At 35.0% G+C, this 14,413-nt stretch overlaps 1 protein-coding gene across 3 annotated transcripts in view; it reads right to left on the bottom strand.

Moving 5' to 3' along the window:
* XRCC5 (X-ray repair cross complementing 5) overlaps positions 1-14,413 on the bottom strand; it is a gene marked incomplete at its 3' end in the record, with an annotated part of 84,537 nt that overhangs the window by 58,893 nt on the left and 11,231 nt on the right. For all 3 annotated transcript variants that reach the window (XM_081261319.1, XM_081261318.1, XM_081261320.1), the window contains 5 exons: positions 13,407-13,598; positions 10,497-10,611; positions 9,166-9,304; positions 5,787-5,899; positions 1,624-1,686 (listed from right to left, as the gene is read on the bottom strand). In XM_081261319.1, coding sequence (XP_081117445.1) covers positions 1,624-1,686; positions 5,787-5,899; positions 9,166-9,304; positions 10,497-10,611; positions 13,407-13,598 — 622 coding nt within the window. The remainder of the gene's footprint in view (positions 1-1,623; positions 1,687-5,786; positions 5,900-9,165; positions 9,305-10,496; positions 10,612-13,406; positions 13,599-14,413) is intronic.

The following is a 14,413-nucleotide window of genomic DNA, read 5'->3' as shown; positions in this document are numbered from 1 at the left end:
AGGGAACACAGAGACTGCTTGGAAACTTATAGGGATGGAGTTCTGACCAACAAAAAAAAAAAAAAAAAAAAAAAAATCCATTTGGAGACAGTAATACTCACTGACAAAATAAGCATAAGACAACTGATGCTTGCTTCAGGAACTGCCTCACAGAATCATCTCAATCCCATGAGAGCGCAACTTTATGACTATCAGTACTTAGCAACTGACGAAACACTAATACAATCTCAAAAGCAGCTTTACATAGTAACTGCCACAGCTCAATGAGCAGAGCTCACCAGCTCCCTCAAGCACCAAAGTGGCAATGACTTTCTTTCCTAGTAATTTGCACAGAGGACTGACTCTCTGTGCAAATGCTAAAGTTTACAATAAGATCCCCAAACTTTCTTTGTTCTTTAAACACAAAAGAGGCCACCAGGCCTGTGTATGTGTGCCCTGAGTCATAATCCTATTCTTCATTCCCAAATAGAAGTTCCTTCTTTGAAGCTTTGTCTCTACATTTTTATTTGACAGTAGGAAGTAGTTATCTGTATATAGCCAGATTCTAATTACACAATTCACAAGGCTGCCCTTGGCTATCAAATCCAGATAATCACCCAACACATGATTCTCAACACAGCTTAGTGACATGACATTCCTCACTGCACATGCAGCATTTCTCCCAAAATGACTAGAATTTTCTTGCGTAAAGAGACAAATGGGATTTAAAACCTCAGCAGCAGAAGTTAAAAACAAGTTGTAGTTTGACAGTACACACCAGACCTAAATGATTTCTGAGAATTGATTCAGGAAAAACCTATGAACTAGAATTCTCAAATATGAAGATTCCCCATTTCAACTGTGTTCTAATTTATCCCATTCAGTAGTGAGTGGAATCCACACATTTTCTTCTAATTTTAATTTTTTCATAGAATAACAAACGGCATACCCATCTATCTAGATCAACAGCCAGCTACCTTTCAGAAGTGAGGATAATAAGAGGGCTATACCTGTTATACCAACACCCTACCTCTTCCCAGACAAACCAACTATATTCAGTTTACTAATTTCAATTTTAAATACTTCATGGATTTGGAAACCTGATTCAACAGTCGTAAATAAGTTCTGACTTGGTGGTCAGAAAAAAACTATTTATAAAGGAAGCAGGTATGAGTATAGGATGCAAAAATTCTGGGGAGGTGAGAAAAGAGGAGGAAGAGGGAGGGGGAAAAGATCAAATTCCTCAATAATAGAAGTAGTTCAGTGAGCCACTGAAGTGTCTCTCCAGGATGCTTATGCCAGCTCTATATGTTCAGTTTTTATGAAAAATCAAAATGTCAACCTGACCCTGACCCCCTCAACATTTGACCATGAAATTCCCACACCTAAATGAAGTCACTCAAAATGTTTTCTTTTTAATATATACTTGGTCTCCAATTGTAGGATTATGTCCTCAAGTGTTTTACTCATGCTAAGACAAACTCATTTATTATTTCTCCATTTTCACAGTTAAAGGTCAGTGAATTTTTCCAATGCTGTTGCAAGAATTCATGTCATTTTAAACTTCAAAAGCCCCAACCAATCCACTTTCATCAAATGACAGTTCAATTCTGAAGCACTAACTGAATGATCCAGTTAACTCACCTTATCACCTTTTGCTGCAAAGACCTTTAGAACTTGACTTCCCATAAAGAATTTTCTCTGGACCTACAAGAGTAAGAGAGGAAAATAATTGGTTTTGATCCAATAAAAAAAAAAACAAAAAACATATATAGCCGTAATGCCACACATTGCTAAGAAATTCTATTCAAAATGTTTTTATAAGAAAACATTCATAGCAACCAGAGACAACTTATTACTTGAAGATGACCATTCATCAACACAACAAACATCTGAGCACCTAGTGTGTGTACTGTATTGTCCTGAATACAATAAACATGACAGTGTACGGGACATAATCTTGCTTTTGAGGATATTAGAGAGACAAACGTGAAATTAACTGCAATGCAGCATTAGCGTCAAAGGTTATATGTTATAAGAGCACATATGAAGGGCACCAAGTCTGGTCACTGAAGGTTAAGGGAAGGTCAGCAAATGCTGACACCTAAGTTAAGACTTAATAGATAAAAAGGAAACAACTCAGAGGCACATCTGGGCACAAGGTCCCAGGAAGAGATTCACGCTATTGTGAATCAAAGTCTGGAGTGATATAAACTAAAGTACATTTGGAGTAGTTTTGGAGTAGTGCAGCACCACAGTGTGAGGAGAAATGTGAGAAATCATATTAAAGATTAACAATGATTAGATCATGAAGTCTCTTAGAAACAAATTATGTGGCTTGGACTTTATTCTAAGTTCAATGACAAAGCACTGATGAACTGCAGAGAATGAAGTGAAGAACAAATTAGCAAGGGATACAATTGAAGAAAGGGAAACTTGTGAAACCAGAAATAAGTATGCGTGTCCTTTCTTTCCCCTTTTAAAATTCAATTAACTTACCAGCAAAGTTATCAGAGGGGTCAAAGCAATCCACCAATATTCAATTAGAAAATAAATAATGAGGAGTTCCTGAAATCATAACCACCTGCATGTACCTACCAAGAACAACTTCTTTCTGATCTATGTAATCTGGAGCTTGGAGCTTCTTTATAACAACATGACACATGCTATTCAGGGCAATGTTCCTTATGTTTTTTTCCTGCCCTCTCACCTGAGAAATTATTGGAGTACTTGCATGGTAACAGCAGCTCAAGAAGATGAGTCTCAAAGGTATGGGTAAGGCCCTTGTAATTCAAATGCTCCTCATCTCCACTTCCATACCCCCATAAGAAAACCATTACTCTAAACATATGGGAATAAACCTATATTTTAGTTTGCTATATTCATATAGCTCGACTTGCCCTAACAGAATCTATAATAGTTCCTGATTTATTAAAGAACAGCTAATGATAACTTTTCCAAATGTACCCAAATGATTTTTCAAAGAACAGCCAGACATTTGGGAAAATTCCGGCTAAATTTTTATCTATCATATAGAAACCCAGAACACTTGACAACATTAAGACACGCAAATTGAAAAACCTATTAAATTTTTAAAAGTAATTCACAATTAAAAGAACAAAAACAAAAAGCAGGCTAGGAATGTAGTTCTATGGCATGCAGCCTAGCATGTGAAAGGCCCTGAGTTTCATCCACAGCACTACAAAAACAAAAAAAACACACACATACACACCCCAAAACAAAATGAAAACTTATCATCAATTCAATTTAAAAATGTTAGTTTTTCAACATTCTGGTTTAAGGAAATATGGAACAATATGTGATTTTATTAATTCAAAGATAATCACTAGTCTGTAAAAAGATGCATGCTTATATTTTATCAGTTACCATGTTCTTAACACTTGCGCCCTTTTGTTAAGATAATGTATGAAATCATATATGTACATTAGACTAGTGAAAAGCTGAATTTATTCATTTGTTGAGCAGATTACCATTAAACAATAGCATAGGCTTTGGAGGCAGTCCTGTTCAAAACCCATCTCTACCATCTCTGAGCTTTGTGACCGTGGGCCAGATACTTAACAGCTCTGAGCCTCAACTTCCTAATCTATAAAATGCAGATCATGGCATCTGAGAATTAAATGAAAATTTACATAAAATGCTTATTTATATATTGACTAGAATATTATAATTATTCAATAAATGGTAGCTATAATAATTATCTTCATTGTACTTATCTGGGATTTTACTTAGGATTAAATTGACTTAGAGCCTAAAAACAAAAAGTCAACTTAGAAAACACTTCATGATTTTAGAAGTTAATTTTAGGTTAATAAAAGTCTTCTAGGGCAGGGGCTGGGGCTCAGTGGTAGAGCGCCCACCTCACATGTGTGAGGCACTGGGTTCGATCCTCAGCGTCACATAAAAATAAATAAAGATACTGTGTCCAACTACAGCTAAAAAATTTTTTTAAAAAGTCTTCTAAAATGGAAAGTATATTTTTTGTTCTGTTCATTATTTTGCTTTGTTATTTAACTGAAATAGGCTCTCCCTCTCAACCTGGCAAAGGTGATTTCAATATTCTGAGTCCTGAATTATACTTGAAGGGTTTCACAGGTCTTTTCTGCCTACCTAGATCTACAGTCACTTCTTTCTTTCTTTTTTTTATTAAGATGATTCCACTTTTTTTTTATGTCTTTATTTATTTATTTTAATGTGGTGTTAGGGATCAAACCCAGGGCCTCGCCCTTGTTAGGCAAGCGCTCTACTGCTGAGCCACAACCCCAGCCCTACATTCACTTCTTTTTTTTTTTTTTTTTTAGAGAGAGAGAGAATTTTTTAATGTTTATTTTTTAGTTTTCAGCGGACACAACATCTTTGTATGTGGTGCTGAGGGCTGAGGATCGAACCCGGGCCGCACGCATGCCAGGCTAGCGCGCTACCGCTTGAGCCACATCCCCAGCCCAACATTCACTTCTTAATAGACCAGTTTCTACAAAACAGTGAAAATGAAGTTTCTGTTATGCTGAAGACTCGTAAGCACTGCTACCAATATTCATCAGTTTTAAGTTTATATGCTTTCTAAAGTGAATAATTTCATTTTTAAGAAAGCCATATTTAGTGTCTTGTTAGAAACTCTCAACTTCCTAAAAGTAATTATTCTGATCAATAAAATCTTACAGATTTTAAGTAAATACTCTCGATTTTTGGCTTATGAGTTTTTAATACATACGTATAAGTTTGGAGAATCATGAAAAAAATTCTCCTCAACCTCACTAAACTCTTCTAACACTGAAGTACAAGGTATATGCCAGAGCAACATGAGGAAGTTCAAATTCAGAATACTGGATTCAGAATACTTCATTAGAATTTTCACATGAGTTCTCCAATAAAAATCTCTTCATCCCTATATGCCTTGGGTAAAACATATATAAAGCTACATTTTATATTTCCTAATTATAATTTATCTCTTTGGCTGCCTACCTCAAGAACATTTAATCTAAGATCTCCGGGAATCTTTTAACAATCTCTTCTACGATAGCATGTGGTATCCCAAGGTGAATTACATGATTTCCCACATTGTCTATTTAGTACTTCTTTGCTTTGGGGCCTAAAACACATGTTACTTATATAGATATAGATAAGTTTCACATCCTAGAACTCTACATTGGAACTGAGAAGGAAAGTGACCACTATTAATCAATGATATTTTAAGAGTTAATGTCATTCAAAACCCACGTAGCAATCATCTAAAACACTCCATTATGCATCATAGTTTAGAGAAAGCAATACCACAGCAAAGAAATGGATACTATTTCTTTACCTTTAAGGTTACTATGAGCTTTGATGGTCAGCAAAGGGAGGAAATGACTTAACTGAACCTATTCTTCAGATTTATTTACATCTTGGTTTTTCTCTTCAAAAATCAAAAATAAGCTGGGTGCAGTGGCACACGCCTGTAATCCCAGTAACTCAGGAGGCTTAGGCAGGAGAATCACAAGTTCAAGGCCAGTCTCAGCAATTTAGCAAGACCCTCACAAACTTAGCAAGACCCTGTTTCAAAACATAAAAAGAGTCAGGGATGTAGCTCAGTGGTAGAGCATCCCTGGGTCCAATCATCAGTACCCCCAAAAAAGGGGAGAGTATCAAAAATCAAATATAGCTACACTAACCCCCCAACTACATTAAAGAAAACAAAGTAAAATAAATATTGTAAACAAAATGACCAAACAAAAGCATACCACCTCAAGTAACAACTGGGGAAAAGCTCGAAGATTTTATTCATAATTGCAAAGTAATTACTGTACCTGAGAAGATCTACAAAATCCCAAAACAGAGAAGCACTTCCCCTCCGATTTGTATTTCATTTGTTCCTCATCCACTTTAGAGAAAGGAACTATATCGCTTCCATAGCGGAACCCTAGAGAACGAGAGAAGAGCATCTGTTAAGCATATGGGGCCTCGTTTTCTCTGAGATGAAATGAGCTCTACACATACATTAACAATGCAGGCACACTCTAGAGTGAGCCTCCATCTTCTATTCCCTGGAATCAAATTGCTGCCCCTTGTGATAAACAGGGAAAGAGAAGCAGCAGAATCACAAATCACATATACAATATAGAGAAAATTAAAATCTAATTATATTTTTTAAGTAGCATCTTTTGCAATCTAGTTACCTTAATGATTATCCAGGCTAAAAGAAATGATGTCACAAATGCAATGCACTAGTTATCCTCCAAAGATAAACCATGGTAAACTAAACTACAAGCATGATTCATAAACATAATAACAAGAACACATTTATTCAGAAGCCTGGAGACCACAGAGAAAACCATCCATAAGAAATTTTCAGAATAAAATGTTCTCAAAAACCCATGCTGGATACCTACGAAACCAAAACTCTTCTGTTTAGAAACATTCAACTGCTAAGTTGTACATTTTTCTGCATTTAAATTTTTTCTATTTCTTGGATTTGACTGCATTTTCTCTTTTTAATTACTGAGAAATCTACATAATGCAGCACACCCACCACCCACAAAAGACAAAAACTCTAAGTCTATTCCAAGGCTTCTGCTCTGTAGAAAGATTATGTCCTTTCAATACACAGTATTTTATATATTTGGTGGGGGCATAGATCATCAAAATTCAAGGTAAATGCAAGGTCAAGCACATTCCTCTTTACTCCGAGAAACAACCAATAACAATTAAAAAAAAAAAAAAAAACCTGAGTGTCCAGGGGCAGAGTCTATGATCTAGTGTTTACTTGTTCTTATTAGTCTGTTGATACCATATATCAAAAAAAATAACAATAGGGGCTAAAGCTGTAGCTCAGTGGTAGAGCGCTTGCCTAGCATGCATGAGGCACTGGGTTCGATCCTCAGCACCACATAAATATAAACAAATAAAATAAAGGCATTCTGTCCATCTACAACTACAAAAAAACTTTTTTTAAAAATTAAAAACAACAACCACAAAAATCCATGTTGCTATTTTTACATGTATGTTAAAAAAAAAAAAAACTGGCAACAATAACAAAAAAACTCCAACAACATTTTAACGGGAAAATACATGGTACTTGATAAACAGTGGTATCTAAACCAAAAGCTTTTTTAACTTTTTCTGTCATCAGTCAATTTTTCATTTGATTCATTTAACAGTAACTTGAAAGTTCTAATTAAAAATGTCTTGGGTTTTCTGGTTCTTCTACTTAAAGGGCAAATAATTTTAATTTTGTACCTAGCAGAAAGTACAAAAAAACCCCTACAAATATAACCAATTCCTTTGCCCACATGTGTATACTAGTCTCTCTGCTTAAGAAAGAGAATTCTGCATGTTAGGAGGTAGGGAATGGAGGACAAGGAAAGAAAGTCTGTAAATAAAATGGTAAAGGTGAAAAAGATGTTTTAACTCTTCTCCTTCCATTGCCTCACTATAAATTATCTCTTTGTGTAACATACCAGAATATTCTTTGCTAACAACAAAAAGAACCTACACCCTTATCTCTAGACCCTCTCCTTCCAATCCATTCTGTACCCAATTGTCATATTTAATTTCCTAAATAATGCAGTCCCAATGATTCCCTGCTCCTCAAAACCGTAAGACTCCACACTGCTTTCAATGTATGAATGTATTCTATCATTGAAAGCTCTTAATTAGTCAGTCCTGATTCAGAATAATATGTAGGAACACAGACTGTAAAGGAACACAGCCTTAGATTCAAGTTCTGCTAGTTGTTAACTGTGTGACTTTGAATATGTTAATGAATGCCTTTCAGCCTTGGTTCCTTTATCTGTAAAGTGGAAATAACAAGTACCTGCTTCTTTAGGTTGTTGTGACAGCTAAAAGAGAAAATGCAGGCTGTCAATTTTGTACCACAGTAGGCCCTCTACTTTCCTGGTCTTGGGCCTTATGCTACTCTTCCTACTATGTGCCAGATATACCAGGATCAAACCATGAGGAATGATTCTACCCCAAGTCTAATTCCAAAATTCATGTTCTATACTACTGAACTGAATTAAAGAGCTATTAAAAATTGGAGGGCTGGGGATTTGGCTCAAGCGGTAGTGCGCTCGCCTGGCATGCGTGCAGCCCTGGTTCGATCCTCAGCACCACATACCAACAAAGATGTTGTGTCCGCCGAGAACTAAAAAATAAATATTAAAAATTCTCTCTCTCTCTCTCTCTCTCTCTCTCTCTCCCCCCTCTCTCACTCTCTCTTTAAAAAAAAAAAAAAAGAAATTGGAGGGTGTTAATTATATTTCATACATAATCCTCCAGGGAGTCAAAATCATTCCCACTTTTATTTAATATTTAGGTGGACACAATATCTTTATTTTTTATTTTTATGTGGTGTTGAGGATCAAACCCAGTGCCCTGCGCATGCCAGGCGAGAGCGCTACCACTTGAGCCACATCCCCAGCCCCCATTCCCACTTTTAAATGTCTCTACTCCTAACACACATAACTATACGCTATGAGATACAGTGCTATAGATGAAATTTTTGTCAAAACTTGCAAATCAAAACTATACTGAGCAGTGCATAGCCTGGCAATAAATTTCTTTTAAGAATCCTGGTTTCTATCTTAAACCATCATTTGGTATCTTATAATTTTAGCTCTTGAATATTCAGATATTCTTAGCTAGCTTCTAAGTCCTCTGGATAGAGAGGCCATCTAGACATACTATCCAAGGCAAATGGGAATAATATATGAGTACAACTTTAAAGATCTTAGTGAGTCCAAAGCAATATAACAAACAAAAATAATTTTCCTTATCCTCTGAATTAACATAAGAAAACATATCTGGATATAATAACTGAAATTGGAACTTGGAAGAATAATCATCATGGAAGTAAAAAATAAACAAAAACACTTGCTTTAGCCACTTTATTGTTAACACTCTCTTAGCAAATGAGTTTCAACTTTAAATAAAGTCAAGTATTAAGCCCTGTCACCTGAAATTAAAATTGACAGGGATGAAATATGTGCTCTCTTAGAAGCCATTCAGCCTAAGTCCCAACAGATGAGCTAAAGAAAAAAATGTCTCCATCATACCATCAGACAGCTGCATCTTATCTATACCTCAAAGTAAAATCCTTAAATGAACAATAATACAAATAGTAGCCTGTCTCATACTGCCTTAAGAAAAATCTCTTTTAGGCTAAAATGCAAACTCTTACTAACATACCTTGAATAGTATCTTCTTTGGGAACTTCAGTTTCATCATCATCATTTAAGCAATAAACTGTTTCTTTTTGTATATCTTCTTTCTTTAGGGTTCTTGCATCCACAACCATCCAAGTCTTTTTAATTTGCTCCAAAGTAATCTTAATTTCAAAATTTAAAAAAAAATAAGGAATGCTAGGATTCTGATTGACAGAAGATAAAAACCTAACATGTTCTCTGGTTCACAAACAAAAATCTAGAACAATTACTCTAGCTACATTGTTTTACTCTTACCTATTGTGGAAATCTTGGCTTATTTTATAATAGGAAATACCTATAACTTTCTCTACATTTCATTATCTCCTAGGATGATCTACAAATATTAATATCTCAATATACATAAATAATTTCTATGCAAAACCCTAAAAAAAGGAAGACCATACACTTTATCAATATTCTAATAAAAAAGAAAGAGAAAGCAACATATCAATAGTCAGAAATCAACAAACTTTGAAAAGGAAAGCCAAATAAAGAAGGGAGGAGACTATTCTCATTCCTAGGAACACTATTCTAGGCCTTATGGAACCCAAAATAAAGAACTACCTCCAAGCTTCTTATGACATACCATGGGTTTAGGAACTCAGTCCTCAAATATACAAAAACATGTCTGTATATCTACTTTTTATATTTAAAATGTTTTTATTTTATTCTGTACATTTAGAAAAAAAGGCAAATCCTTGCTCATGTGGAAACATGGGTCAGAGATTCCAATTCAGACTGGAATTTCATTAAATAATTACCAAAAGAAACTCACTTTTTAAAGTGTGCATAATATTATGGTCAAATGTGCGTATATTATGAAACATAATTTCACAATAACAACTCACTATCTTTTAATGTTTCATAGATCTTGTCACTATCAGTTCATTAATAAATTAATTGTGAGTCTCCAAAACTCTGAACTTTTGCACACCATTGACATTTCTGCTATATTACAATGTCAACATAATGAATTACATTTTCTTTTTTTAAAAGACACACACACACACACACACACACACACACACACACAAACAGAGCCAGAGACACACCAAGAGAGCTGAATTCCATAACAATCAATTATCAATGCAGAGAAAAGGGAGGGAATCAAACTCTATCATAAATAATTCTGAAAACTTCTCCTGGCATGCCTTTTACATAAGAAGCTAAACAGAAGACTAAATGAAAAGGAAGAGCAGCTAGAGAAGCATTAATTATACTCTGAATAACCCACACATGAATTGTCAGCTGCTTACATAAGCATATTTATCTCTCTGGCAACTTCTCTTTAAAAAATGTGTACCTACCACTTACCGATTTATAGGCCACGATCTTTATAGACAAATTGGAGCCAATGGTCAGCTGGCAGGACCAGGGCATGGAATGCCTCTCAATTTTCTTAAAGACACATAGTTGTCTCAGACTCTCACTTAATAAGGAAAAATACACAATAAAAGTAACAATTTAAGAACGCTACCTTATGCTAGATGATGCACTCAATTTTCTAGAATGAGAAATGAGATGTTGATGATTATAGACAGAGGAACAGCAGGGGATGGCAGGAAAATGACAATCATTTGGGAGAAAGCCAGAACACAAATAAGATGGCTTAGAAGGAAGAAGGACTTGAACTGTTTTACTGGCAGGTGAAAATGAATAGCTCTATCTTCCCCTATTCAATCATTCTTTCAACTCTGCCAAAGATTCTTTACATTTTTCTCAGGACCAAGGACACCTTTGAGGATATAATAAAAGCACATTCACAAATGAGTTTGCACACAATATAAATGGTTTACCAACTCCCTGAAAACAACAGACCCAAGGATAAGAACCTGCTCTGGAATATGACACCACTGCTTACAACACCACAATTCACATACTTAATTAGTTAATTCCAAATCTCTTAAAAGACATGATCTATTTTTATGCAAACAGTAGAAAGAGTTAAGTAAAGACTACTGGGTATAAAGCAAATTATTTGTCTACATTTAGTCTTAAGATAGATAACTCTAGGTTTTTACTGGTGTGAAGGGCTGGAGGAGGAGCTTCTTCACTTAAAAGTAAAGATCAACTCTTACTTGCTCTAATGAAATACAACATAGAAGATTATAGGATAGGTGGAATTTATGGTTTCACTAAGATAAAAAACAAAGGAATTAGCAATTAAATACACTCAAAGCCTTTGGCTCCATCTCCTTGGTTATAGATGAAAAACCGATCTACAAAGAGGTCAAGAGAATTAATTATCTTACATCTTCCACAGTTATAGACAGAGAGACCTCAATAGACTCCAATTCTCAGAAATGATTTAAAATAAATAACTGATATTCAACTGACACCCTATTTCCTGAGTTTACAGTATATATTTGCTTTGGGTTTGTTGGGGAATGAGCGGATCTAAGCCAGATATAAACTGTCTCATAAGACATTATTAATCCAAGTATAAGTCAAATCTAAAACCATCATAAGGATATAGATTCTGTTCCACGGGAAATCTAAAGACCAGTATCATATAAGATTTGAGAACAACTGTTATCAGTTATGCAGTAGAGTTAAATCTCCCCAAGAACTCAAGTTGTCTTCCAAAGATCTGCATGGCATAAGTCTAGTCTAGTGATATGGAGTATAATTTCTATAATGATTGGAAATACTCCATTTCGAACCATGACGCCCCAATAGGCAACTGAACTAAAATGTGGCTAGTGTGACTAAAGACCAAATTTTTAAATTTATTTAAACTTAAATAGCCACATGTGGCTAAGGGATTCTGTACTGGATGGCAAGGTTCTAGTCCACACTTTCATGGCAGATCTAAAAGTAGCTTCAAATTGCTAGGACAATGCATAGTCAATAATGTATCTGCTTGCTATGCTACAAGGAGGAAAAAACTTTAAAAATAATTTTTAAAATTTATATTGGCCTGTAATTTTTCTTTATGTTATCATGGCTAATATGTAGTTTAAGGCATGTATTCCCAAAATTTTTGAGAGAACTTAAGAATATATATCTGCACATATTGTGACAATACACATTATGCCAAGAAACTTCACTTTACAGTATTCCTCATTGATTTCTTTAGCAACCCTCTGGAAAATTATTATTCTATTTCCAAAACTTTAACTTACCTATAATTTTTCAAGGGTGTTCACATTTACAAAGTAAGGATGTAATATTCGTAAATTGTAGCTTACCAGAAATACTTAAACATTGTGGCTGAGAAAAATATTAGAACAGATATTTACTATTGCTACTGAAAAATATTCTAGTTGTTGAATCTTTACTTCTTTTAAGAATTCTGCTTACACTGCCTGCCTGTATTTTGTGTACTGGTTGATAAACTGGAATTAATTCATGAACATCAAGCAGTATTTCCCTAAGGATCTGAATCCACAAGAGCCAACTGTTTAGTAAAATATTCTATGGTCACTTTTGCCAAATCAGACCCCTTATACACATGATATTCTAGATGCCATTAATTCCTATATTTTTTTTTTTTTTTTTTGCTCAAAATAAAATTCTGTCCAATTCTAACTGAGAATAAGATGGATAAAGAAAATGGTTTCTTCCACAGTCTTTATGGATATATGAAAAAAGTAGTTTGCTTCATTGTTATATGGCACTTCAGGGATTTTACTTTTTAAAAATTATGTTGTTTTCATAATACTCATGTGAAATACACTGTCTATGAATTCTTCATGTTTTGGGTTTAAATTTCTTTTTTCTTTGGCCTAGTCAAACTATTTTGTGACCAAAAGTTAAAAATAAACAAAAAACAGTGACACACACACTCTAAAGCCTAAATCAGAAGATAAAGAGATTGATTATTCCAGATCTGATATCACTTTTTATAACTGAAAATGGTTTTTGCAGGGGTATGAAAAGAAGAGATCCCCCCCAAAAAAGTGCCTCAAGCTTGACATAAAGAAGAAATCTACTACTTTATCTTTTACAAACTGACTTGTTAAATGTCTTGTTTTTTTCTCTACATTCGCAAACTCCATTTATATAAGTCTGGAAATAAATGAGAAACCTGTGATAACCACACAAACCCAGAAAAGGGAGATGAAGGTAAGTATACCATTTCTTTAATAAAACTCAGAATACATTTAAAGACTGGCTGCTAATTTGAGAGCAGCTCAAAAAAGCAAAGCATTAAGGAAATACATGATCAAAAGAAATTTATTTGGGTACAACTAAAAGTTGTCACATACTTTCACTTCTTACCGGAAGGAATAAATTTCATCCAGCCCATCTTCACCTTCTAAAGACATCATCACATTTTTCACCATCTGAATGCCTTCTTTTTGCTGCTCAGTAATACCTTTTTGAGGAAAGGAGGGTCCACGATCATCTAAGTACAAGCTGCCATCTCCTCTGTCCCCAGTACCATTTATCTTGGCAATTGAGAAGGGCAAACTATTAAGAAAAGATTAGCAATCGTTAAGAGAACAAGCTCTGAAGCCAAATAAACTGGGTTCCAATCCTTTGACCGATACTCACAAGCTACAAGAAAATATTGACATCAATCAATCTCACAAAACTTCATATTTCTCATCTGCCAATACTCTTCTCATTTCAAGTGACTAAAACCTCTTTGATCTGGTATATAACCAAACAACTAAAGAAACAGCTGTACATGGCCTTAGGAAGACTAGACCCAGGATCTCTCATTCGACAATATCTGACCCTCTCATTGTCTCTCTCCATAATGTGCCTTTGTTTGCCTTTATACTGGCTTCACTTGCTCAATTATGGCTTCCTCCACATTGCCTCCACACACGTTCAAGCTCTGCTATGGTCTAAATGTATCCACCCAAATTCCTATGTTGAAACTTAATCGTTAATGTGATAGTATTAAGAAGTGATGGGCTGGGGATGTGGTTCAAGCAGTAGCACGCTCGCCTGGCATGCATGGGGCCCAGGTTCGATTCTCAGCACCACATACAAACAAAGATGTTGTGTCCACCGAAAACTAAAATAAATAAATAAATGAATAAATGAATAAATAAATAAATAAATAAGAAGTGATATCTTTGGAGGGATGATTAAATCATGATAGTGGAATCTGCAGAAATGGCATCAGAGACCCTATATAAGAGATTAAAGGGGCCAGGCACAGTGGTGCATGCCTTATAATTCCAGCAACTCAGGAAGCTGAGGCAGGAGGATGCCAAGTCTGAGGCCAGCCTGGGCAACTTAATGTGACTCTCAGCAACTTAGTAAGACTCTGT

This window comes from Spermophilus citellus (assembly GCF_964194105.1).
Source record: "Spermophilus citellus genome assembly, chromosome: 11".
NCBI lineage: Eukaryota > Metazoa > Chordata > Mammalia > Rodentia > Sciuridae > Spermophilus > Spermophilus citellus.
Note: the sequence above shows the minus strand (reverse complement) of the source record. Positions and strands in the feature narration are given on the sequence as shown.